This window comes from Ursus americanus, chromosome 6 (assembly GCF_024610735.1).
Source record: "Ursus americanus isolate L20-20 chromosome 6, mUrsAme1.1.p, whole genome shotgun sequence".
NCBI lineage: Eukaryota > Metazoa > Chordata > Mammalia > Carnivora > Ursidae > Ursus > Ursus americanus.
In genome coordinates this window covers 15388902-15415468 of record NC_142132.1, presented here as the reverse complement: position 1 = coordinate 15415468, position 26567 = coordinate 15388902, and the positions used below count along the sequence as shown (strand labels likewise).

The 26567-nt window shown below is 34.2% G+C and overlaps 1 protein-coding gene across 7 annotated transcripts in view; it reads left to right on the top strand.

Annotated features, from left to right (window-relative positions):
- Nucleotides 1-26567, top strand: part of ATRNL1 (attractin like 1) — a 747087-nt gene that overhangs the window by 40281 nt on the left and 680239 nt on the right. For all 7 annotated transcript variants that reach the window (XR_015724716.1, XM_045803217.2, XM_045803216.2 and 4 more), the window contains exons 6-8: nt 12051-12225; nt 16624-16711; nt 23915-24170. Coding sequence is in view for 6 of the 7 variants with exons in the window: in XM_045803217.2 (XP_045659173.2) it covers nt 12051-12225; nt 16624-16711; nt 23915-24170 (519 nt within the window). In the remaining variant the exon portion in view is untranslated. The remainder of the gene's footprint in view (nt 1-12050; nt 12226-16623; nt 16712-23914; nt 24171-26567) is intronic.

The following is a 26567-nucleotide window of genomic DNA, read 5'->3' as shown; positions in this document are numbered from 1 at the left end:
TATTACCAGAGCTGTTAGGGGGGAATGAAGTTTCTATTTCAGATATGTAGAATGGGGAGGAATCATTGAGGGGAAAACGAGAGAGAGATTATTTTCTAGGACATCTGGGGAATGATAAAAGAACTTGAGATATTTAAAAATGAGAGCTGCGGAGGCAATCTGTGAGATTCAAAATCTGGCAGTTTTTTTGTAATGTGTTGTTTGAAATTGGATTCTTTGGGTTCAAAATAACAGATTATTGCTACCTCCATTATATTTTATTCTTCTATGTTGGTTAATTTTACTTACTCTGTTTGGTTCTATGCTAGTATACAAAAAAAAGGGTTGCTTTCTAGAAACTGAGATTTTATTAAGGAGGACAAATGCAGAGGGGAAGCCCACCTTTGTGTTAAGTCTTGGATTCCCTTCCTCACATTTCTAATTTAGTTTTTTATGGACACCTTCGAAGACTTCTGCTCACCCATCACCATACTTTTTCCTCCCTTAACTTTCTCTTCTTTCTTCCTTAATCATCTGCTATCATCTTTTTACTCTTTGAGGAATTTTTCCAAATTACACAGGAGTTTGTTTTAATGGTAGATGGCACCATCAATATCATCTATCCCCCCTTTCCTGTAGAGAGCACTTACAAACCCCAAAAGATGAAATAGTAAAGAATAAAGAAAATACTAAGTAGCATGTTGAAAAGCACACAAATTTGTTGTATAATGTGTAATTTTGTCATAATGTATGGTTGTCAGAGATGATATATACATATTAAATAGATTATTTAAATGGTAGAGGCCTCTGTGGGCTCAATCTGCTTCTGTGATGATTTTCACTTAATAAAATTATTTAAGTCCCAATAAGTCACAGGAGGGGAAAATGCAACTTTAAAAAGCAATTTTCTTTTAAGATGGCTTCCAAACATTGAGACAGATGAGGAATTTTTAAAAGACATCCAAATCATGATATAACAAATTGAGTTTATGTTCATATGTAGAGAATACAGTAGAACATTAATTTTCGAAGCAGTCTCCAAGTTGTATGGTTCCCCCTCCACCCCCGGGCCATCAATTCCCTAATTAGAGTGGCTCCAGGTTTCTTTCTTTACATAAATTAAACAAAATCTGAATCCCTGGAAGTCTGATTATAAGCAGAAACAGTTCTGGCTTACTTGAGCAGAAAAGGCACCTATTGGAAAGTATGGCAGAGACCATTGTCTCCCAGAATTTATTCTTCCCTTGTTTTTAGCACATGGCCTTCCAGCTACATACCACATTTCTTAGCCATCCTTGCAGCTAGTTTGGCTGTTGTACTAAGTTCAGGCCAATAGTACACGAGTGGAAGTGCTGTGTGGAACTTTTAGATCATTGAGATCTTTCCAAATGGTGGTGGATGACAATAACTTTAGTAACCAGTATTACTTGCTCATTTGCCCCTAGAATGTTTCATTAGGGAGAAATTAACTTTTAGCTTATTTAAGCAACTTAGTTTTGGTTCTCCTAACCTGTACCCTAACTAATACAGAAGGGTTCCCAGTAGCTCCGAAGAGAGATGAAAGGCTGGAGTTACCTTGGTTGGAAAGGGTCAGGTACAACAGAAAGCCAGGTGGGTAGGTTCATGGCTACCTGAAAGATGAAGCCACAAGAATATTTGGTTATGATATTCGTGTCACTCCACTGGACGCTGGGATCCCACCACTGGCATCCTTACTGTGCAAAGTACATGCTTCAGGCACAGCTAGAAAGAATTCTGAATGGTTCCTACATCTTTGTATCACTTGTGAAGATTCAAAGTCCTGCTTAGTAGCATCTGTTTGGTTGAGGTCTTACTCATACCTTGGCTGCCTAGACATACATAAATAGAGAATTTAACTTTTCTGATTTATGTAGTGGGACGGGATCCTTTTCTGAACAGAATTCACACAAGAGAGATTTTCCCAAACAGGAAGGGGGTTGAAATGATTGGAGTCTCTCAAACAAATACAAAATCCAAATAAAATATTTTAAAACATAGATTGTTGCCTTAATTGACAAGGAATGGTGTAAGTAGTTCTCTATGTCTACTCAGAAAAACTTTGCAATGTGGAATCAATGGTGGGAGTAGACGGGTTAAAAAAATAAGCCCGAAGGCTTTAATGTCTGATTTTTTTTTCTTAATCCATCACACAAGACATTTTTCCCCCTATTTTATAGAGATGAAAAATAGGTCACTGTCTTTATATACAAGACTATTACTTAACCATTTAAAGATTGTTCCTGTGATGTTCCTTTCCTATTCCAGAATGTCCTGCTTAATTCTATTGTTCAGTCCTTTTAAATATCTTCAGGACATTCTTCATGTTTTCAGTATTTCAGTTCGTTTTAGACATGGTTCTCATATAAGGATTGGAGTTTGTTGTTTTAAGCCTTTAAAATATTGATTAAAAGATATCTAAGTATATAAATCAGAGAATTTGATAGTTTTATATAATGCCTCTGATTCTTTATTTAAACTCATACTTTATTTGAACTTATTTCAGTTTCTTTCATGCCTCTTTGTCCCTTACTATGTCTCGGCCTTTCTTATTTCTGAATTTCATCCTGGAATACCTTACTCCATTAACATTTTAAGACCAGGGCAAATCCTCCTGTTATATGGTTTCATAGGACCCTACATTTTAAATTTATAGCATTTATCACATTTATGTATGTGTGATTTTTAATTTTCTTTCCTACGGAGTATAAGCTCCATGAAGTGAAGAGTGATTATGTTTTGATCATCTTTGTGTTCCCAGTACATATTATAGTGCTTGATATGTAGTAGGCATTCAGGTTTTTTGTTGTTGCTGAATGAATTATTATTATTATTTTTAATTTAAATTTTACTTAGTTAACATACAGTGCAATATTGGTTTCTGGAGTTGAATAAATGAATTAGACATGTATTAGTTTGCTAGTTTGATGATATATAGACATTCAAGTAGAAATGTTTCAGAAGATGAAGACTAATAAATTATGTAATGTACTTAATTTATAAAAAATAATTTTAAATATTGAGAAAAACAAGTGAATTTCAGCACGTGTTCTTGGATTCTTTGTTTTCTATTTATTGCAATCCTTTGGTTTTAGATTTTAACATTTGCCAATAGGTGGCAGTATTGACTACCAGAACATACACTTAACCTCTATGACTTCATTCAAGTTGTGAAAACTTGGTAATTTTGTTTGTTTTAGAAAAATATAAGATGTTTTAATTTAAACTCATGAGTATTTTTATCCTGAAGTGTTTTTTTTTCCCTGGGTTCGTCATATACTAGGGCATGCTTAGTTACTTTAGAATAGTGTACAAGTACACATCAGAGTATAGGCTGCACCTTGAAGAAATTCACTGGATAAATTACATTTTCCTTTTTACATTTAATAATAATAAACATGGTCTCTCTACTTTATTTAACTTTAATGACAGGTAACGTACAAATTAAATTCTTTTCTTTTAGTTCATTCTTCCCACTCGTAAAATCAGCAGATCTGACTTTTTGCAGGTCAATAAAATGAAGTTTTTATCCCTAACCTATTTGAAAAATTGTTTAAAGGTAACATTGAGAATATATATATATATATATATATACACACACACACACATATATGCACAAAATAAGATTTATTAACTAATTCATTCATTTATGTAACAAAATTTTTTGAGCTTCTACTAAGTGCTAGTCACTATTCTATGCCTTTCAGATACATCGTGGAACAAAGAAGTCAAGGATCCTTGTGTAGCTTACTTATATTCAAACTGGGAGAGACAGATCGTAGACAATAAACCTAATATACATGTTATAAGTATAGTATATTAGAAAGGGATAAGTGCCATGGAAAAAGAAAGTAGAGCTGAGAAAGAGGGATAGTTCTGGGGATGGGAGTTACAATTTAAAATAGAGTGGTCAGCTTAGGCCTTATTGAGAAGGTGACATTTGTGCAAGGACTTGGTACAACTGTGGGAATTAGCTATATAGTTATTTAGGAGAAGAATATTCCAGGCAGTTGGAACAGTCAGTATAAATGTCCTAAGGTAGAAACATGCCTATTGTGTTTGAGGACCAGCCAAAAGGCCAGTGTGCCTGGAATTGAATTACTGATGGGAGATTAGCCAGATATGAGCTCAGAGAAGTTACAGAACAGGGGAGAGGTTTGGGGATGGGGTTAAGGGGTTGTTGGAGCGATGGAGGTATGTGAAAAATGGAGCCAGATCAGCTAACCCTTAGCATTGGGGACCATCGTAAGGATTTAGACTTTTACCCTAAGTGAAATGGGGAGCTATTGAAAAATTTTGAGCAGAAGATTGCTACAATCTGACTTAGTTTTAAAAGGTTCCTGTTGGCTTCTAATTGAGAAGCCTGGAAGCAGAGTACCAGTTAAGAGGTTACTGCTATAATTATAATCCAGATGAGAGGTGATAGTAGTGTGGGCAGGCAGCTGAGGGGACAAGAATGGCTGGAGTGCTGCAGGGAATGTTAAAGCAGGGTTAATTAGATTTGCTGATGTATCGGGTATGGGAGGGGGTGAGAGAAAGAAAAGAGTCCAAATGGCTTTGAGGTTGTTTAGACTACAGAGTAAGATGGAGTTGTTATCAACTGATATGAAGAAGAGTTTAGGAGGAAAATTAGTTTGATTTTGGTATGTGAAGTTTGAGATGTCTTTTAGACATCTAGGAGGAAACATTGAGGAGACAGTTGGGGTTTAGTGGAGGAGGTCTGTACTGTACCTATAAATTTGTGTCTTAAAAATATTAAGTTGGAAACTATTGATGATACTTAAAGCCAAGAAATCAGATGAGATCACCAGGAAAGTGAGCGTAGAGAGAGAATAGAACAGACTGAGCTGGGAGTCACAACACAATTCATGGGCTATTGTGCTAGACATACAGGTTCCTTCCTTATAGAAGCTTACCTGATGTTGAAATATTTACAAGCACTTATATTATTGTCTCTGACTTATATAAGTAGAACAAACAAATCCTGCTCTCAATCTTAGCTAACTATATTTATCATTTTCAATTACTCAGAACCAACATCCATAAAGCTTTGTTTTAAGCCTTCCACGACTCAAAATAATACATTGAAAAGCACTTTTCTTTGCTAACAGGACAGTTCCTTTCTATATTATAATTGCATCATTGACCTGAACTGAGAGAACCAAATATTCTTGGAACAGAACAGTATAATGATTACTACTCACACAATTCATTGTTCTATAAAATTAAAATATTGTCAAAACAGCTGTGAACATTTAAAATACACTGAATTCATGCCTGGCCTTTGGAGATTGGTTTAATGGGCCAAGAAAATGTTTATAATATTTCAGATACTGAAACAAAATCAGATTTTTCAGTGGTGTTAGAAAATGACTCTTACTCTTGTTACCTTGTTTTGCCTTTTACTTGGAGAACTTCGGATTCAGGGCACATACTAAGTCATAAAATTATTTCTGGAATGATTACAATAAGTTACATACACCTCTCTTAAAATTTCCCTTCTCAGCGTATTTTTCCCTTTTCTATTAGCAATCCAATTTCTTTTTGGGAAATTGCCTTTCATTTAGTGAGACTAGTCTTGATGGGATGATAAATCCAGATACCTGCCTATTCTAAACTTGATTTTGTAACCTCATTTTGAAATTCTCCGAATTTGTCCAATAATTCCCATTTTTCCTTAAGGTAGTCAAAATTAGTTTCTGTGGTGTACAACCAAAGAAATCTAGCTGATACACTATACCAGAGATACTATTAGAGGGCGTATATAAATGTGTATATACATATGTATATGTATTATATATTTCTGTTACTAGCTATTTAAAATGCCAAAGTGATATTTGCAATATAGAGGTATTGATAGAAATTTGGCTTAACAATCTACATTTGGCACAGTTCAAAGTTAGCATTTATTTAGTGTTTTTAATTGAGAACTGAAAAAAGAAAAGAAATATAATTTGGCCCTTTAAGTCTATACCACCTTAATAGTAAAATATTTTTTTCATGATGACTTAGATTAAATAAGAATTAAAAGTATGAGCTAAAACTGTATCAAGAAGTCCAAAATTCTAGAGAGAGATTAATTTTTCCCCTGAAATCAATCCTACTTGACTGGATAACTTTTTGGCTTCTTTTCTAGCTTTAAATGGTACAGAGAAACTCCACTCAGAGTTATTCTTGTGTTTAGAAATCAAAGCATGCTGTTAAGTTATTAATCAGTAAGGAGCAATTCATTTCCCTCCTTGTTGGTAGAGATCAAATTTTACTGCTAGGTTTTCCTTTCTGCATCTTTGGACATAGCAATTACAGGTTCACTAGTAACATCGAAAATTTGTATATAAATCTATTCATAATTTTGGGACCTTTGGGGAATTGCTGTTTCACTCATCTGAAGACTTTAAATTTTTATCTTTCTTTATATGGAAGCAAAGTTATTTTATAACTTTCATTTGTGTAAAACAAATATATTTTTTTGTATTGATTCTCAAAAAATTAGAGATAGATTCCTTTAGAAAAACTTTTCCAGTGCAAAATAATTAGAATACTTTGGAAAGGAAGAAATATAATTTAGTAGTCTGGAATTACTTTGGAAGAACTTTAAAAACTTTGTAGTTCTTTCTTTGTTCTAGGTTTTATCTTTGCAATTTTTTCTCAATTTGATTTTCCTGCAATTATAGGTTTTTTTTTTTTTTTTTTTTTGAGAGAGAGTGGAGTTGAGGTGGGGAGGGCAGAGGGAGAATCTCAAGCAGGCTCCCTGCCCAGTGTGGAACCTGACTTGGGGCTGATCTCACGATCTTGAGATCATGACCCTGAGATCATGATCTGAGCCAAAATCAAGAGTGAGATGCCTAACTGAGCCATCCAGGTGCCCCTGGGATTATAGGAATTTTTTACTTGTAATTTTCCTTTTTTCTTTGACATGTATATTTGTAATATCTAATGACACTAGGCTTTATTAAAATAGATTGTCTCAGGTAGACTTAATTTTCTTATATATAAAATAAAGGGATTGACTTAATAAGAATAGGATTACTATAAGGGAGATTTATTATACTATTTAATTTTAAGTATAATCTCATATTATCTTCTTGGAATCCTATGCTCTTCTGATATAATCTGAAGCTTGAAGAAGTAACTTGTCCAAGGTTTCATATCTAATAAGTAGAAAGCTAGGTTTACTTCATAGCTCATGCTTTTAATCTTTATAGCTCTAAGGTTATTTTCATTCATTCACTCAGTAAGTATATACTGAGGCCACTTATATAGGGGTTGTAAGCTATGTTAGGAATTTTTCATTTTGTTTGAGTGTAGGAAACCATTGAAAGATTTTGATTAGGAGAATGATAGGAGTGAATTTATATTTTTAATCACTCTGGTTTCATTGTGGAGAGTTGAATGTGATGAGAAGGGAACCAGAATGGAGACTGTTGTTCCAAATAGTCCAGGTGAGTGCACGGTGGCTTGGACTAGGATGGTAGTTGTAAAGGAAGGAATTGGTGGTTGGTGTCTAGTAGAAGTGACAGAATTGAAAGATGTTTATAATTGGTAAAGTACAGATACTCAGACACTACCCAGTCAGAATGGATGCTGGCCTTAGGACTGGAGCAAGATCCTGGATGAGCCATGCTGTGCCAGGCGTCACACCTTTGGTTGTTGATTGGAGAGGTTTGGATTACCTCAGGAAGGGGCCAGGGGAACTGGGAGGGAAGGCCAGGTACTTGAGGCAGCGTCTACTTATTTTGAAACCTTTCCATATTTTAATAATCAGAAAGGCTGTACACTTGCATACCTAATGAATGTCAGTCCAGGATTTGTTGGATTGGATATGGAGTGTGGGGGGAAAGAAAGAACTCAGGAAAAGCCCCATGGTCTTTGCCCTGAGCAGTGAGGTGAATGGACGTGCAATTTCCTGAGATGGTAAATACTGGTGAGGGAGCAGATTTGAAAGGGAAGAGTTAGGATTTTAGTTTTGGACATGGTAAGTTTGAGATGATTTATTAGACACCCACGTGAAGATGTCATGTAGGCAGTTTGTCTTTGAATCTGAAATTCAAGAGGGGTTGTGGGGCTGGAGATACACATTTGGGAGGGATCAGAGTATAATTCTACTCTCTATGATTGTAGACTAGCTTTTTCCCCTCAAAAATCTCAGCAGCCTTTACTAATGCCTAAAGTTACAGCATTAGAAATTCATTTATGCTCTTTGGGTTATTAAACGACACATAACGTGTGGAAAAGGTGGTGTATTAAAGCTTTATGAAATCCTCACTGTAACGTGAATTAGTTTATTACATCCTTTTCCAGACAGCTGAGGTCTGCATACCTTGAGGAGATTCCCGTATTGATAGAGAGAAGTTAAGCAGGGAGAGTTAATGTGGAGAAGTTGCAGGAGGGGCCACATTAGGAAGTGGTAGATAGAGGACTTTTCATGGATATATTTTTATAAAAAGGGAGTCTTGGGTGCCTAGGTGACTCAGTTAGTTAAGCATTCTACTCTTGATTTGGCTCAGGTCATGATCTCAGGGTCATGAGATTGAGCCCTGCCCAAAGTGTGGAGCCTGCTTAAGATTCTCTCTCTTCCTCTCCCTCTGCCCCTCCCCCACCCTCTAAAAAAATAAATAAAAAATAAAAAGGGAGTCTTGGAGGGCCTTAAATGTAGATATCAATGTTAGATTTTTTAATGGATGGCAAAGGCTTTGTATATAATGTATTCTTTATAGTTATTTGTGTTTTAAATTAATATTCAGTTTATAAAATTACATTTTTTTAAAGACTTCATTTATTTGAGAGAGACGGAATGAGCAGGGGGTCAGAGACAAGTAGACTCCCTGCTGAGCAGGGTGAATCCGATGTTGGACTTGATCCTAGGACCCAAGATCATGACCTGAGCCCAAGTCAGATGCTTAACTGAGCCACCCAGGCACCCTATAAAATGACATTTTTAATTATTTTAGTTATAGAATGCAGAAGGCTGCAAATTAAGATACCTAATTTTCCTTAAATTTTAAGCCATATTCATAAGTCTCATTCTATTTATAAACTTACTAATTTAGAACAAAATAAAGACAATCTGTAGAGTTTGACTATAGACATTCCTTCTAATAATTGCTAGAAGTTAATATAAGGTACAGTAGTAACAAAGATAAGAAGAATTTTGACTGCTATTTTGTGTAGAAAATTAGATATTTTAGATTACTGAGTAAAATTTTAAAAACCTCTAGAATCCTGTTTTTCTGTATTAAATAACAATATTTAAATAAATTAATAAATTTAGCTATGTGTTAGTTTCTTGTAACTGCTGTTTTAAGAAAAACAATAGACATTTATTAATCTCTTACCATTCTGAGATAAGAAGTGTGAAGTCAGTTTCACTGGGTAAAATCTCAGGAGTTGCAGGGTCACACTCCTTCTGGAGGCTCTATGAAAAGATCTGTATCCTTGACTTCTCCAGCTCTTAGGGCTGCAGTTCCCAGGACTTTTCCCTTCTTCAGTCTTCAAAGCTTGCTGCACCGCTAACTTCAGTGGTCATTTTGCTTTCTTCTTCTGTATTCAGATCTCCCTCTCTGTAAGGACACTTGTAATTATATTTAGAGCCTGCCTGGCTAATCCAGATAAACTTCCCAGCTTGATTTCTAATTTAGTCATATCTTCAAAGTTCCTTTTGCCAGATAAGGTGTAACATTCACAGGTTTCAGTGATTAGGACCTAGATTTCTTCGGGTGGGGGCATTATTTAGCCTACCACAAACCTGCTCTGAAATATTTTGCTTTAGCACAGATTTCATAAACATATTACTGCTTTAAATATAGTTCTGACTCTCAAGAGTTTTACATGCTGTTAATTCTTTATCAAGCTCTTTGTGAAGTAATACCCAGGTATTTGCTCCCGACTCCGTGCCGTTTAGGTGGTAGACTGTTGTTAAGTTTTTATTTAGAAAGTTTTAAATTTATGGAAAAGTTGCAAGAATAAGAATAATACAAAGAATATCCAAGTGCCCTTTACCCAGATTCACCTACTGTTAACATTTTACCCTATTTGCTTTATTATTCCTGACTTACGTAATTTAAATAAATCTACATTTCCTTTTTAAGAAAACAAGCCACAAAATTTCATACCAATGGATATATTACTTATATATAATGTCCATATGATCTCATTTCTCTTTAGTTTAATTAGAGATTGGTGAACTGTTTCTGTGAGTTTTGGCTTTGTAGGTTATATGATCTATGTTGCAAGTATTCAACTCTACTAGTGCAAAAGCAGTCATAGATGATACTTAAATGAATGAGCATGCTATGTTCTAATAAAATTTTGTTTGCAAAAACAGATAGTGGGCTGGAGTTTGCTCGCGGGTTGTTTGCCAACCTGAATTAAATGAATTCTAAGTGATTTAGAATTGGAATTAAAAAAATTTTTTTGACAGCAGTATGTTCCTTAAATTTCTTCAGTTACCAAGGAATAGTTCATAGTCTTTTCACTTAGAAATAGTAACATTTTCTGTATCTGATTTAAACGATTATGTCATTATCAAAGAGATAATCTAGAATGCTACCTAGTTTGTACCTGAAAAATACACTCATAGCTTGTAAGCATTGAAAAGGACTTTGAAGATGAATGAATGCATGGGTGAGTGAACAAATAAACAAATGGAAACTGTATACGTTAATGTTTCTCACATCAGGGTCTGTTGGGAAGTTTTAAAATTTTGTGATTCAAGATAATCTAAAATTTTTTGATATTAACACATTTAAGCCAAGTGATTGATCTCATAATTGAGTAAAAATATCACTTGATTGCCATGTCAACATTCCTGTTGACTATCAATTTGGGACCAAATAATATTGCTTATTATAGGCTAAAAAGAATATTACTGAGGTGTTCTGATGCTTTTGTGAAGTGAAGTTCAAATGATAATATGGCATATTATATGAATTTAAAATATTTATTAAAGGTAAAGGAAAGAAAAGTGATGGGAGAATTATGTCAATATAATATAGGTATGCTAAGGTTATGTTAAAAAAGTGCTATAGTAATATCATTTTCAATAGGGACCAGTGATTTACTTTGAACAAAACAATGTCACTATCATATTAAGTAAACATTAGTTTTATTGATTTTATGTTTGTTTATATACAATTTATAAATTTTTGTTGGTTTTATATTTATAAAAGAACTTCAAACATAAGGAATTTATATTTAGTTTTGTTTGAGTGTATTTTAGTTTCCTTAGAATTAAAATAATTTATGAACCTTAAGTTTGGTGAAAATATATTTCCTTCAGGAGCATTCCTTCAATTAGTTAAGTCTGAGAAACCTGATCTAGGCTAGTCTCCTACATTTTACAGATGAGGAAACCAAGTCTCATGAGTAACATGAATGATGAGTCGGTAAAGGCAGTGTTTTTAACTTAAAGTTATATAAGTTATCCTGCACTTATTAATACTTTTTATTTTATTATGCATAATAATTTTTTCTTTTGAGGATAATAAGCCTTCCTACAACTGCCAATTTTGGTTGTTCTTAATAATAATGATACTAAGAAGAAATGTAATTTTTATTTTTTGTATTTGTTTAATAGTTTATAATTTGTAAATGCTCTCATTTCCACTGTCTTTTAAAAATTTATAATAATCTTTAGGGGATTGATTGTTATTTCTATTTTATAGATGAAGGATTGATGATGGGAGAGGGAAACAGACTTGCCCAAGGTCACACTTGTAGTCAGTGACCAAATCAGGATTTGAGTACATTGATTTGCAGTCTAACATTCTAGTAACATACTAAAGTAAATACGAAATTTTATATTATTTAAATGATTCTTTGAGGTTGTGGTATTTATGTCTGATTGGGTATATGAATTTTTTCCCTGTAGGCATTACTTTTGCTCTTAGAATTTTTCCTGTAAGTTATACTTCAGACCATTTGTTATGTATATTGCATTTACTAATATCATGAGCATTGAATTCTTAAATTCTCTTAATCCATATATTCTGTTTCTATAATCTAAGGTCTTTGTTTAATGCAGTGTGTTTGATTTTTTTTTTTTTTTTTGATAGGTCCTGATTGTTCTTTGAATGTTCCCTCTACTGAGTCTTACTGGATTCTGCCAAATGTTAAACCCTTCAGTCCTTCTGTAGGTCGGGCTTCCCATAAAGCAGTTTTACATGGGAAATTTATGTGGGTGATTGGTGGATATACTTTTAACTACAGTTCTTTTCAAATGGTCCTGAAGTAAGTTTTTTTTTTTTTAGATGTTCATAATCTTTTGGATTATTTTGGTAATAAGACTATACTAAATGTCTTACTTTATTGCTGTCCAAATTTATAAATGGTTGTATCAGTGATAGTATCTACTTCCTACGTGGGACTGATTTGAGAATATATGAACTAAATATATCCATAGTTAATTTTTTGTCATTGTGCATCTAGGTTAGTTTTGTAGAAATTTCATTACCTCTCTAGAGAGTGCTTTTCACAAATTCTTAGTATGAAAATATTAACTTCAAATAAGTAGGGGGCCATGCCTGTATTAGACATTAAAAATCCTGCCACCTTTTATTTTTCTTTTAGAATGAAGTGTAATTGCTTATATAAAAATATTTTCAGTTTGTTCCGTAAGTTTTAAGTTACCTGAGCTTTTACTTTACAAGCTTTTGGGAACACAGTGCCAGTATTATAAAATAAATCATTCATTTGCTATTGGCGCAATGGAGATTATTCTCTGCATGATTGAATGATATGAGAAATCACATGGGTGGCAGCTTTATCTGACTTTTTTTTCAGCTGCTGATTGTATTTTATCATCCATCTATTAACAGAATAAAAGAGGAAATAGAAGGAGTAATTTGATTATCAGTGTTGTTTGCAATATAATAATATAACTGGTACAACTTGGGCATTAACCAATCAGAACTGACCTTGTTAGTATTCATTGTAACATCGTATATATTGCATGTAGGCTCTTTGCAATATGCAATATACATATAATTTTTAAAATACGTATTTTTGCTTTTGTCCCAAACATTGCATGGGTCATACATACACTAAAAATTTGTTGGTTGCTTTTCTGAAATTCAGATTTAACTGAGCATCCTATATTTTATCTGGCAACCCTACGAACTGAAAATATTAACCTTGTTAATTTGGAGAATATAAAAAAGTCTGTGTTTAAGAGGAGATTGCTTTAAAACTATGATTGAATACGATTGGAACTAAAGTCTAAAATAAGACTTTATTTTTCCTCTGGAGAGGAAGGAAAGGAAGAGTTATAGGTAAATAAGTGAAGAATTAGAATTATGTATCACAATATATGAAGGATAAAATATTCTAGAAAGAACTGAAGGTGAGTTGGTGGGATTAAACGAGTTTTTAAGATAAAAAAAGAACCTGAAGAAATAGTAAGATTTTAAGTGTGGAAACGAGAAGGAAATTAACTGTGATTAATGAAAATGAAAAGTCTATGAAAATAAAACTTTGAATTAAATTGTAGTATTTGCAAAGTGGAGTTGTGAAGATGGAGTACAGTGTTAGGGAAACATGGGAATCTTAAAAGTTTGTGTTCTCTACAAGTTTAGTAGCATATTTAAAATTAAGTGGTGAATAGCACTTGATACTCTCTTGAACTTATATATTTCTCATTTGATTCAGATAGTTTAACTTTTTTTTTTTTTTTTGTCTGCAACCTGGTTCTTTGCTTATAGTGTTTAGTTTTGTAGTAAGCCTTGAGGTGTCAGATTAGAAGTAACCTGGTTGCTGTTTTCACAGGTTAGAGATTTTTTTTTTTTATTATTCTGAATGTAGTTCAGTTGCAGGTAGGTAAGGATATTTACTAGCTTTTAGAAGTGATGTCAGTCATAAGTCAGATTATCTTCTATAGAATTTAATTGAGGTATAGATGTTACATTTAAAAAAAATATTTAGCATTTTTAAGAAAGATTTTATTTATTTGAGAGAGAGAAAGAGAGCACGACTGGGGAGAGAGACAGAGGGAGAAGCAGACTCCATGCTGAGCAGGGAGCCCAATGTGGGACTCGATCTTGGGACTCTGGGATCATGATCTGAGCTGAAGGCAGATGCTTAACTGACTGAGCCACCCAGGTGCCCCTAGATGTTACATTTTAAGACAAAATTATTCAGTAGAATATAAAAGTTCTGTATTAGTATATTAAATTAAAATATTTGACAGAACATATATATTGACATTAGTGAGAATTAACATGTATTTATGGGCATAGCAAACTGTTTTGAATATTTACGGTATGCTTGTTACTTGGGGTATATCCGTGGACATAATAAATGTCCCTATCTTTATGGAGTTAGTGAGGAAATATAATTACCATAATAAATAAGTACATTGTAAGTAAATTGTATATATGCACTTTATAGAGATAGATACCAAGATAGGATAAGCAAATCACAAAGTGCAAAGAGGAGAGAGCTACAGTTATAAATGTAGTGGTCAAGGTACGCATCACGGGAAAGGTGATAACTGAACAGACTTAAAGGAGATTAAGCACTGGCAGTGCAGTTATCTGGTGGCAGGGAAAAGAGCCAGACAAAAGTCTTAATATGGGAGCTACTTAGAGAGTTCAGGCAGCAACAGGGAGGCCCCTGTGACTTTCACGGAATACATAAGAGGGAAGCATGAAATCGTTGGGATAGTTGGGGGGAGAGACAGATCATGTAGAATGTTATAGATCTTTTGAGAGTCATGGGAATCTTTGAGCATGCTTTGACATATTTTAAAGGAGTCACTATGCCTACTTTGTTAAGAATATACTGGGATTGGGAGGAAGAGTAGAAACAGGGCTTGAGTGAGGATGAGATCATCAAGGGAATGAATTCTAGGTGGAGAAGAGGACCAAGAACTGAGCCTGAAGCACTATATCACTAGGAGGTCGGGGAAAAGAGGAGAAACTAGCAGAGGAGGCTGAAAAGGAGTGGCCAGTGAGGTAGAAAATGGAGAGTGTGGTGTCTTTGAAGGCAAGGGAAGAGACTATGAGGAGGAAGGATTGATTAGCAGTGTCAAACGCTAGTGATTAACCAGGTCAAGGAAAATTAGGACTGAGAAGCAGCCAGGGATTTAGCAGGAAGAAGTTGAGTTTAATAAAAACAGTTTTGCTAGAGTGATGTTTTTAAAAGCTTACTTGGAGTTAGCTGAAGAGAAAGTGGAGAGGTGCAGGGAGGGGCAAGGAAGAAAAGGGGTAGTAAAGAAGTGGGGTGATAGCTTGAAGGGGTAGCAGTGAGGTCAGGAGAAATTTTTCTTTTTCTTTTTTTGTAAGTGGGGAAAAATAACATCATGTTTTTGTGCTGATGGGAATTCTCTAGTAAGACCAGAAAGTAGTGATGTAGGAAAGAGATGGGAGAACTGCTAGAATGTTGTGGGATCTGCGCCAGGAGAACAAATAGAGTTTATTGATAGCAGGCAACAGCCGATTGCTTAGGAGGGGCCGAGGACCTAGATGCTAAGAATGGTTTTGCATTTTTAATGGGCTGTAGAAAAGAACCGAAGAAGGATGTTTTAGATCAATGTGGTACACAAAGCCTAAAATATTTACTGTCTGGCCCTTTACAGAAATAGTTTGCTGGGCCCTAATTTATGGTAAGTTGGTGGAAAGCAGTGTGTTGGGTGCAGATGTGGTAGGTTGATTGTGTTTCCTCATTTATGTCATACACATGTATTTTATAATTCCAAGGTAGGAAATAAGTTAAACAAAATATAGAAGACAATTTTTGGTAACCCTTTCTTTGTGTGTGTGTGTGTGTGTGTGTGTGTGTGTGTGTGTGTGTGTGTGAAGGGAGCTCTCTTACCTTTCTTGATGAAGGAAGAAAGAGATGAGGGGAAATAATTGATAATGAGCTTCTTAAACAATGATCTAGCCAATTCTTAGCTGGGTGCTTCCCTTTGTATGTTTTGGCAAATTGGGGAACTTTTGAGTGTAGAGTGTGACGGTGGAGTTCTGTTGGATAAGCATTTGAGATTCATAGTTTGGAACTTCTGTTTTCACATAAATATTTTTAGAACAAATATTAATTTTCTTTTTTTATCCTGTAATCCAGTAAGTACTTTATTTTTACAGAAGCTTCTTTCTTACTAGATTGATTTTATTTCAGAAAGTGATCTATGGACGTGTTATATTTGGCATAGGAAATGCATACTTCTTAGTTAATTTATATAATGCTAGGCTTAGTCTGTGTAAAAGAATACAAGTGAATACATAAAGCGAATGGCTCTTGTAAAAATGGAGAGAATTTTCATCTATTTTGAAAAGAAAAAGCTGGCTTAAAAAAAAAATTGAAAATGCAGAATAACTCCCTTACTATCTAGGCTAATCAGTTGGTTGAAATTGTTAAAGATAATTGAACAAATTAATTCTAGTAATAAATAGCCTAGTCAAATTAATGTATATTACACATTTAGGTGATTGAATTCTAATTTAGAGTAGGTATGTCTTGAATGAGTCTTTATTAAAAATTTCTAATATGGTACATAAAATTATGAGATTATTAGTTATAATTATTTTTGAATTTAATGAATATTTGAATATAAGTGAGGAAAGCATATGCAAATTAAAAAACCAAAAATGAATCTTAGCTTATAAAGCATTTTTCTTTTTTTTTTGCTTGTAGTTACAATTTGGAAAGTAGTATATGGAATGTAGGAAGTCTATCAAGGGGTCCTCTCCAGAGATATGGACACTCTCTTGCTTTATATCAGGTATGGATCATGCTTTTCAAATTCTAATCATTGGTGTTTTTTTTTTTTTTTTTGAGTTTACCTTTGAGGAAAAAAATACTAAATCTCAGTTTTATTTCAGGTACTTAATGAGAACAATAGATCATAGATCACAATAAGTTGAGATGTCACAAGCTCATATAATACTTTAGTAAAAAAATAGATCTTAGTCCAGTTTTCCATTGAACATAAGAAGAAATGGAGATTGAGTTTTTGTCCATGGCTCATAGCTTTATACCTAGTCATCAGGTTAATCAGTTTTTTTTTTAAAGATTTTATTTATTTATTTGAAAGAGAGAAAATGGGTCAGAGAGAGAGCAGCGGGAGGGATAGAAAGAGGGAGAAGCAGACTCCCCTTCTGAGCACGGAACATGCTGTGGGGCTCAATCCCAGGACCCTGGGATCATGACCAGCTGAAGGCAGTTGCTTAACTGACTGAGCCACCCAGGTACCCCTTAGGTTAATCAGTTTTTAAAAATTATAGTAAAGTACACATAACATAAAATTTACCATTTTAACCATTTTTAAATGTAGTTTCAGTGACATTAAGTATATTCAAATTGTTGTATTACCATTACCACCATTATTTCCAGACCTTTTCTCATCTTGCAAAAATGACGCTCTATACCCATTACACAGTAACTCCCCATCTCCTTCCCCAGCCCCTGGCAACTACCATTCTATTCTCTGTCTCTGTAATTTGACTACTCCAGGTACCTCATATAAGTGGAATCATACAGTATTTGTGTATTGACTGGCTTATTTCATTTAGCATAATGCCTGCAAGGTTCATCCATGTAGTATATGCTAGAATATCGTTCCCTCTATGGACTCTGGGAAACAAACTGAGGGCTTCAGAGGGGAGGGGGGTGGGGCATTGGGATAGGCAGGTGATGGATATTAAGGAGGGCATATATTGCGTGGTGCGCTGGGTGTTATACGCAAGTAATGAATCATGGAACTTTACATCAAAAACTAGGGATGTACTGTATGGTGACTAACATAACATAATAAAAAATTATTATAAAAAAATAAATTCAAAGGACCCACAATTAAAAAAAAAATAAAATAAATAAAACGAGATACAACTCCACACCTGTTAGAATGGTGACAATCCCGACCGCTGACAACAGCAAATGCTGGCCAGCATGTGGAGCAGCAGGAGTGTTAGCTGTCGCTGGGGCGGGGGTGCAGGAGGGAGCACAGGGCAGCCACTTGAGAAGACAACTTGGCAGCAGCTTAGGAAACTAAACCTACTCTTGCAATAGGATCCAGCAATTACCCTCCTTGAAATTTCTCCCAAAAGGAGTTGAAAATGTATGTCCACACAAAACCTGCACGCGGATGCGGTAACAGCTTTATCCGTAACTGCCGAAGCTTGTATGTCATCACGGCGTCCTTCACTAGGTGTGGTCCATCCAGACCATGGCATATTACTCAGTGCTAAAAAGCCATGAGCTATCAAGCCATGAAGAGACACAGAGGAATCTTGTGTATGTCTAAGTGAAAGGAGCCCATCTGAAAAGCCATTGTATGACGAACTAAGGCATCCTGGGAAAGGCAAAACTATGGAATCAGTTAAAGGATCAGTGGTTGCCAGGGGGTCAGGTGGAGTAGGGATGAATGAGTGGAGGTCAGAGGATTTTCAGGGTAGTGAAAATACTCTGTATGGTACCGTGATGAGGTATACAGGTCACTCTACCCTTGTTCAAATCACAGAATGGCCAACACCAGGAGTGAACGCTAATGTCACCTTACACCTTTGAGTCATTATGATGTGTCAGTATGGGTTCATCAATTATAACACATGTACCATTCTAGGGGGATGTCAACAATGGGGGAAGCCATGCAAATGTGGGGTAGAAACTACATGGGAAATCTCTATACCTTCCCTTCAATTTCACTATGAAACTTACCATTCTTTAAAATAATTTCTTTTAAAACATTAAAGAACTGATCAAGACTTATGTAGGGTAATACCTCAAGTCCCCATTTCACTATGATCCTATACATATGTCAAGTTCTTAAATCAGGTATCCTAACAAGAGGCTTTAAATACAATGAAAATAAAGATAATTTTTTAAAAAATTAAGGTCCCTGATTATGTTACTACGTTTATCTAGGAACTTTGCATTTAAGAATCAACACTTTCATGAACCATTTTTTTTTCTAATTTGCTTTTTTCAGTTTTCACATTTTTAAAGCCTGAATAATATTCCATTGTATGGATATACCGATTTTGTTTATCCATTCATCCGTTGATAGACCCCTGGGTTGCTTTCATCTTTTTGACTCTTGTGAATGATGCTGTTGTGAACATGGGTATATAACTATCTATTTAAGTCTCTGCTCTACATTTTTTGGGTAGATAGCTAGAAGAGGAGTTGCTGGACTATATCATAATTCTATTTTTAATTTTTTGAGGAATTGCCATATTGTTTTCCATAGCAGATGCACCATTTTACATTTTCATCAGCAGCACACAGAGTTCTAATTCTGCCACACTCTTGTCAACAGTTGTTGTTTCCTGTTTTTTTTTTTTTCTTCAGTAATAGCCACAATTTTACATTCCTACCAGTAGTGCACAAGGGTTCTTATTCCTCCACTTCTTTGTTAACACTTGTTATTTTTGTTTTGTTTTTGTTTTTTTATAATAGTCACCTTGTGTGAAATGGTATCTCATTGTCGTTTTGATTTGCTTTTCTTTAATGATTAGTAATGTTGAACATCTTTTCAAGTGCTAATTGGCTATTTGTATGCCTCCTCTAAAGAAACATTCAAGTCTTTTGCCCTTTTTAAAAATCAGGTTGTCTCTTTGTTGAGTTGTGAAGGTTCTTTATATATTCTAGATATTAACCCCTTATCAGATATATGATTTGCAAATATTTTCTCCCATTCTGTGGGCTGTCTTTTCACTCTGTTGATATGTTCTTTGATGCACAAAAGTTTTTAATTTTGGCATAGTCCAATTTAGCTATTTTTTTTCTTTTGTTCTCTGGCTTTTGGTGTCATATCCAAGAAATCATTGCCAAATCCAATGTTATAAAGACCTTTCCCTATGTTTTCTTTTAAGAGTTTTAAAGTTTTAGCTTTTATATTTAGGTCTTTAATCCAGTTTGAGTTAATTTTTTTGTTTATGGTGCAGGGTAAGGTTTCACTTTCATTTTTTTGCATGTAGATGTTTTGTTTTCCCAGCACCATCTGTTGAAAAGACTGTCTTTTCTTCATTGAATGGTTTTGGTGTTCTTGTTGAAAATCATTTCACCACATGTGTGAGGGTTTATATCTGGGCTCTCTGTTCTTTTGATCTATGTCTGTGTACCAGTACCAGTATGACACACTTTTGATTATTGTAGTTTTTTTTTTTTTAAAGATTTTATTTATTTATTTGACATGGAGAGAGACAGCCAGCGAGAGAGGGAACACAAGCAGAGGGAGTGGAGAGGAAGAAGTAGGCTCCCAGCAGAGCAGGGAGCCCGATGTGGGGCTCGATCCCAGAACCCTGGGATCACCCCCTGAGCCCAAGGAAGACGCTTAATGACTGAACCACCCAGGCGCCCCTGATTATTATAGTTTTTTTTTTTTAAAGATTTTATTTATTTATTTGACAGAGATAGAGACAGGCAGCGAGAGAGGGAACACAAGCAGGGGGAGTGGGAGAGGAAGAAGCAGGCTTCTAGCGGAGGAGCCTGATGTGGGGCTTGATCCCAGAATGCCGGGATCACGCCCTGAGCCGAAGGCAGACACTTAAGGACTGTGCCACCCAGGCGCCCGATATAGTTTTGTAATAAATTTTGAAATGAGAAAGTAGGAGACTTCCAGCTTTGATCTTGTTTTTCAAGTTTGTTTTGCCTATTCAGGGTCACTTAAGAGTCCATATGAATTTTAGGCTAGATTTTTCTGTTTCTCCAATAATGTCATTGAGATTTTGATAGGAATTGTACTGTACTCAGTTACTCTTGTGTAATTCATGAATTTAGTATGATTACAATGATAGGCTACTTAACTGGCTTTTATTTTGAATCAACAAAGATTCATATATTTTGTGGTCTGTGACTAGACCCTTCAAATAAAAACTTACATATTTTCTGTGCTTATTTAAGAAAATTTGGAAAATACAGGAACAATGTAAAGAATAAACTTCAACTCTTTTTTCTATACATATGCATGTTTTAAAGATTAAAAAAAACCTCTCTCTGTATATATGTTTGTGTATATATAAATGCTTTCTTTCTTGGTTTTTAGTCTTAGTGTTTTGATTTATTGCATTTTTTTGGTAACAGCTTTTGAGATGTAATTGACATACCATACAGTTCACTCATCTAAAGTGTGTGTTTGGAATGGTTTTTAGTTTAGTTAGAGTTGTGCAACAATCTTTTCAGATTTGTATAAAATCACAGTTGTATAATCCATTTTAGAACATTTTCATTACCTCACAAAGAAACTTGTACCCTTTATTACTCCAAACCTCCTCATCCTCCCAGCTTTAAGCAATCATGAATTTACTTCCTGTCTCTATAGATTTGTCTGTTCTGGACATTTCATGTAAATGAAATTATGTACTATATGGTTTGTGACTAGCATGTTGTAGCATGTATTGAGATTTCATTTTTATGGCTAAATAATCTATTATGGGTATATTACATTTGCTTTATCCATTTCTCAGTTGATGGGCATTTGAGTTGTTTTCACCTTTTGGCTATTATGATAATGCTGCTGTGAACATTCGTGTATGTTTTTGTGTGGACATGTGCTTATATTTCTCTTGGGTATATAAGTAGGATTGAAATCGCTGGGTCAAATGGTAACTCTATATTTAACTTTTTGAGGAACTGCCAGACTGTTTTCCAGAGTAGCTGCATCATTTTACATTTCTACCAGCCATATATGAAGTTTCCAGTTATTCGACATCCTTGCCAACACTGGTTATTTGATATCCGTTTGATTATAGCCATCCCTGGTGAAGTGGTATCACATTTTGTTTTGATTTGCATTTCCCTGTTGACTAATGATGTGAGTCATCTTTTCATGTGCTTATTGCCTATTTGTATTTTCTTTGGAGAAATGTGTCTATTCAAGTCCTCTTCTCAGTTTATATTTTTAAATTTATTTTTATTTTATATGTTTTGAAGATTTTGTTTATTTATTTGAGAGACAGAGCTTGAGTGGTGGGGAGGGGAGGGGCAGAGGGAAAGGAGGAAACAGACTCCCTGCTGAGCAGGAGCCTGAGGGGGTATGTGGGAGGCGGGGAGGGCTGGATCCCAGGGTCTTGGGATCATGACCTAAGCTGAAGGCAGATGCTTTACTGACTGAGCCCCGCAGGTACTCCCCCTTCCCATTTTTTAATTGGGTTATTGTCTTTTTACTATTGAGAAGTAGGAGTTATTTATGTATTCTAGATATGAGTCCCTTATCAGATACATGGTTTACAAATATTTTTTTTCCCATTCTGTGAACTTTCTTGATAGTGTCTTTTGAAGCACAAAAGTTTTTTAATTTTGATGAAATCCAGTTTATTATTGTTTTTCTTTTGTTGCTTGTGTTTTGGTGTCATTTAAGAATCCTTTGCCAAATCCAGTGTTATGAAGGTTTACCTCATGTTTCTTTCAAGAATTTTATAGTTTGGCTCTTATATTTAGGTCTTTGATCCATTTTGAGTTAAGTTCTGTACATGGTATGCAGTAAGGGTTTAAGTTCATTCTTTTGCATGTTGACTATCTAGTTTTCTTTATACCATTTATTGAAGAGGCTATTCTTTTTCCCCTGAATAGTCTTTGCTCTCTTGTGAAGTGGCAGTTGGCCCTAGATATATGGATTTATTTCTGGACTCTCAGTTCTATTGATTTATATGCCTGTAGTATTTTTGATTATTTTTGATTATTTTGATTATTTTTCCTTTATAGTAAGTTTTGAAATCGAATAGTGTGAGTCCTCCAGTTACATTCTTCTTTTTCAAGATTGTTTAGATATTCTTGGTTCTTTGCAATTCCATGTGAATTTTGGAACCAACTTGTCAATTTCTACAAAGAAGCTCTCCAAGAGATTGCCTTGAATCTGTAGATCAATTTGGAGACTACTGCCATCTTAACTATATTAAGTCGTTTGACCTGTGAACACGGGATGTCTTTCTGTTCATTCAGATCTTTTAAAATTTCTTTCAACAATGCTTTGTAGCTTTCAGAGTTAAAGTTTGTAATTTCTTTTGTTAAATTTATTTCTAAGTATCATTTTCTTTTTGATGCTTTTGTGAATGGAATTGTTTACTTAGTTTCATTTTTGGATTGTTTATTTTAAGAGTATAGAAATATAATAGTTTTTTTATACATTGATTTTGTATTCTGCAATGTTACTGAATTCAGTTATTAGATCTAATTGTCTTTTATATTTCTTAGGATTGTCTATGTACAAGTTCATATCATCTATGGCTAGAAAAATATTACTTATTTTCCAATCTGGATGCCTTTCTTCAGTTTTTGCTTTTTTGCTTTGACTAAAACTTCCAATACAATGTTGAACATAAGTGGTAAAAGTGGGCATCTTTGTCTTGTTCCTGATCTTAATGGGAAAGCATCAGTCTTTCACTGTTAAGTGTAATATTAGCTGTGTGTTTTTCTTAGGTGCTCTTTATTAGGTTGATGGAATTCCTTTCTATTCCAAGGGTAGTGATGATGTATGTCATTTATGTATTACTCATTTCAGTCATATGTAATTGAAATTCTTTGTATAATTTATAAGTGTTATAAAGTATCTGCCCATAGCCGTGAAAAATGGTAATATAAATGTACTCCACATAGTGTACCAATGTGGTCTACCTTTTTGGTGGACAGTGCTTGATGAAAAAAGTGAATGAGAATAGCACAAAGTAGTACACATAGATGGTAAAATTTAAGTGTAAGAAGTAGGGACTCAACAACTAAGATAATTAAAAACGTGGTCAATTTAACTATATTAATATAGCTGTTTTAAATAAAGTCTCTTAAAGTAGCTTTTTGAAAGCATGGATTTTTTTCCCCTTCTTGTAAGTAAAAGCATTAATTCCCATTTGACTTTCTATAAATAAAAACTATGCCTTATGCATGTTGTGAGTGATTACTAGAGTTTAACATTTAAATTAAACCTTTATTTTTAATTATATTGCTAAGATATAACTATTTTGCTATTAATATATGTTTTTTTAATTTACAGGAAAACATCTTTATGTATGGAGGCAGAGTTGAAACAAATGATGGCAATGTCACAGATGAATTATGGGTTTTTAACATACATAGTCAGTCATGGAGTACAAAGACTCCTACTGTTCTTGGACATGGTCAGCAGTATGCTGTGGAGGGACATTCAGCACACATTATGGAGTTGGATAGTAGAGATGTTGTCATGATCATAATATTTGGATATTCTGCAATATATGGTTATACGAGCAGCATACAGGAATACCATATCTGTGAGTTACTTTGAAAATTAGCTATATACTCTTTTCTTTATTAGTTGAGAATATTTTTATCTTTAATAAAATCTTCATATGAATTTAGTCAGATGATGAGTTATTTGAAATCAGAAGTATGAGCTAAGAATTAATACTTTTTGATATAAACCTTTTGATTTTGTGTTAGGTTTTGTCCTTTAATATTTATCTTCTTAGCTAAAAGTGGGGAAATGTTACATACCAGTTACACATTTTTCAAGAATTGAGAATATTTATAAATATGAGAAATTCCAACAGATGGTGCTATTTCTTTGGATTTTACTTACGAACCAAGAATTGAAACTAACCTAGTCTCTTTACTATGCTCTCCATGATTGCAGGATTTTCATTTTTCAGGGTTCTGTTTCTAATCTAACTGTAAGATCTCTATATGTGTATTATTCTTTTAAAGTAAGCTTCCTGAAGATAGTCTGTTGGCTTTTTTAAGAGATTAGTATCTGGTGGGTGAAGGTGACTGATACGATCCGATCTGCATATGACTTTTTGTACTATACTCTTCTTTGTTTTTCTGGTACTTTTTCTTTTTTTTGAATTCTTTATGACATTTTCAAACACAAGATTTTTAAAAAAATTTGTCTACACATACCATATGGTCCCTATTTAGATTGAAGACCATATTCTATTTCTGACTCTGGCCAGTATTATCTCAAGTTTTTGGCTCCTTTGTGTACAGACAGCTATATCCAACTCTTTAGAGTCCTTGTGTAGTCTTAATGAGCAATCTCACTTGCAGAGCAGCAAGAGAGTCCTTGATGTGCTCAGAAGGCTCCCTTTCTACCCCTGCAGTCCTTTCAAGTGATCAGTTTTCTTTTCAAAATCCCCGTTGCAGCTGAGTGGAAAGTGGGATATGTATTCTTCTTACTTCTTATTGCCATTTTACACTATTTCCATTCTTCCTCCTTAAAAGCACTCACCTTTGAATCTTACATCATTAGACTGTGTCATCTATTACTTCTTCACTCTTCTATTGCCCTCAGATATTCCTTGAAAAATATACCTTCTGGTTCACTATCATTCTGTCCCACAGAATACATTATATTAAAATACATTACAAAACAATATATTAGGCAAATATTTTTCTGATTTCACTATCCCCTAAATAGTTCTTCTTCTACTTGGATTCTTATTTATTTATTATATTTTTTAAATCTCTCTTCAGGGATCTTGTTTTCCATCCTATTTGAGTCACTCTCTCCCGTTGTCATACTGTTGACCTTGTGTACCTCAGTGAATCCCATAATTTCCATTTCGGATATCTTACTCTTTGAGTGCCACTGATCTTTCCAGCTTACTTCTTCTAGTACCCCAACTCTGACAGTTCACCAGCCTTCCTAGAGGTGTAAGTCCATTGGGCCTCCTATCAGTTTTTCACTATCACTCCCTTATCTGTACTTCTAACTTTACCCAGCGTGAAGTTCATAATCAGCAGTCTTTCCTCCAACTCTCCCATGTTGACCATTTCATGCATTTTCCTCTCTTCAAATTTCCAGCACTTCTTTCTCCATGATTACTCTCAGCTGATGACCTTATTTCTTATTTTACTAGGAAGACAGAACAAATCTAAAGAGAACTCCTGCTGATGGGAGCATTTTGGAGTGTAATGGTTAATTAGCAATGCTGCATTGAATAAACTGCTGTGTACACACATTATTGCTGTAACATACTCATGGTGGCATTGAAGCAAGTGTGGCTGTCATTGCATTTTTTAGATGGGCCCAAGAGTTGTTTAAGCAACAGTTAGAAATTTTCTGTGTAGAAAGGTTGTTTTGTTTTTTGATTTTGTTTTTAATTTTTGGTTTTATTATGGTGTTCAGGGAATGTTGTAGGTATTATTTCTATTTTTGTAATTTATTGAGAATTCTTTGTGGACCAATTTTCATATTTTATAGACACTTGAAAAGGAGGTAAATCTTGTAACATCAAGATATGGCAATTGATATATATATCTATATATATGTATCTATCTATCTATATACGTATATATATATCTATATATACATATATATATATATGTATATATATGGCTACACACACACACACACACACACCTAACGAATCTTCTTTGTTGGTCAGTTTAGATATTCTATTCTTTCCTTACTCTTCTTTTTTGTACTTTATCAGTCATGCTTTGCAAATTGAATTAAAGTCTAAAAATGTTAGTTTATTTTTGCCTAGTTTTTCTTGTATATTCTGGAATTTATACTTTTTTAAAGTTGCTATTATGAATATTCATAACTGTTATATCTTTATTGCAAGTTGTATCTTTTAATATTATAAATTGCTTGCTTAATGTTTTTGACTTGATTTCTACCTTGTCTGATATTTAATATTATGGCTCTTGCTTTCTGTGGGAAG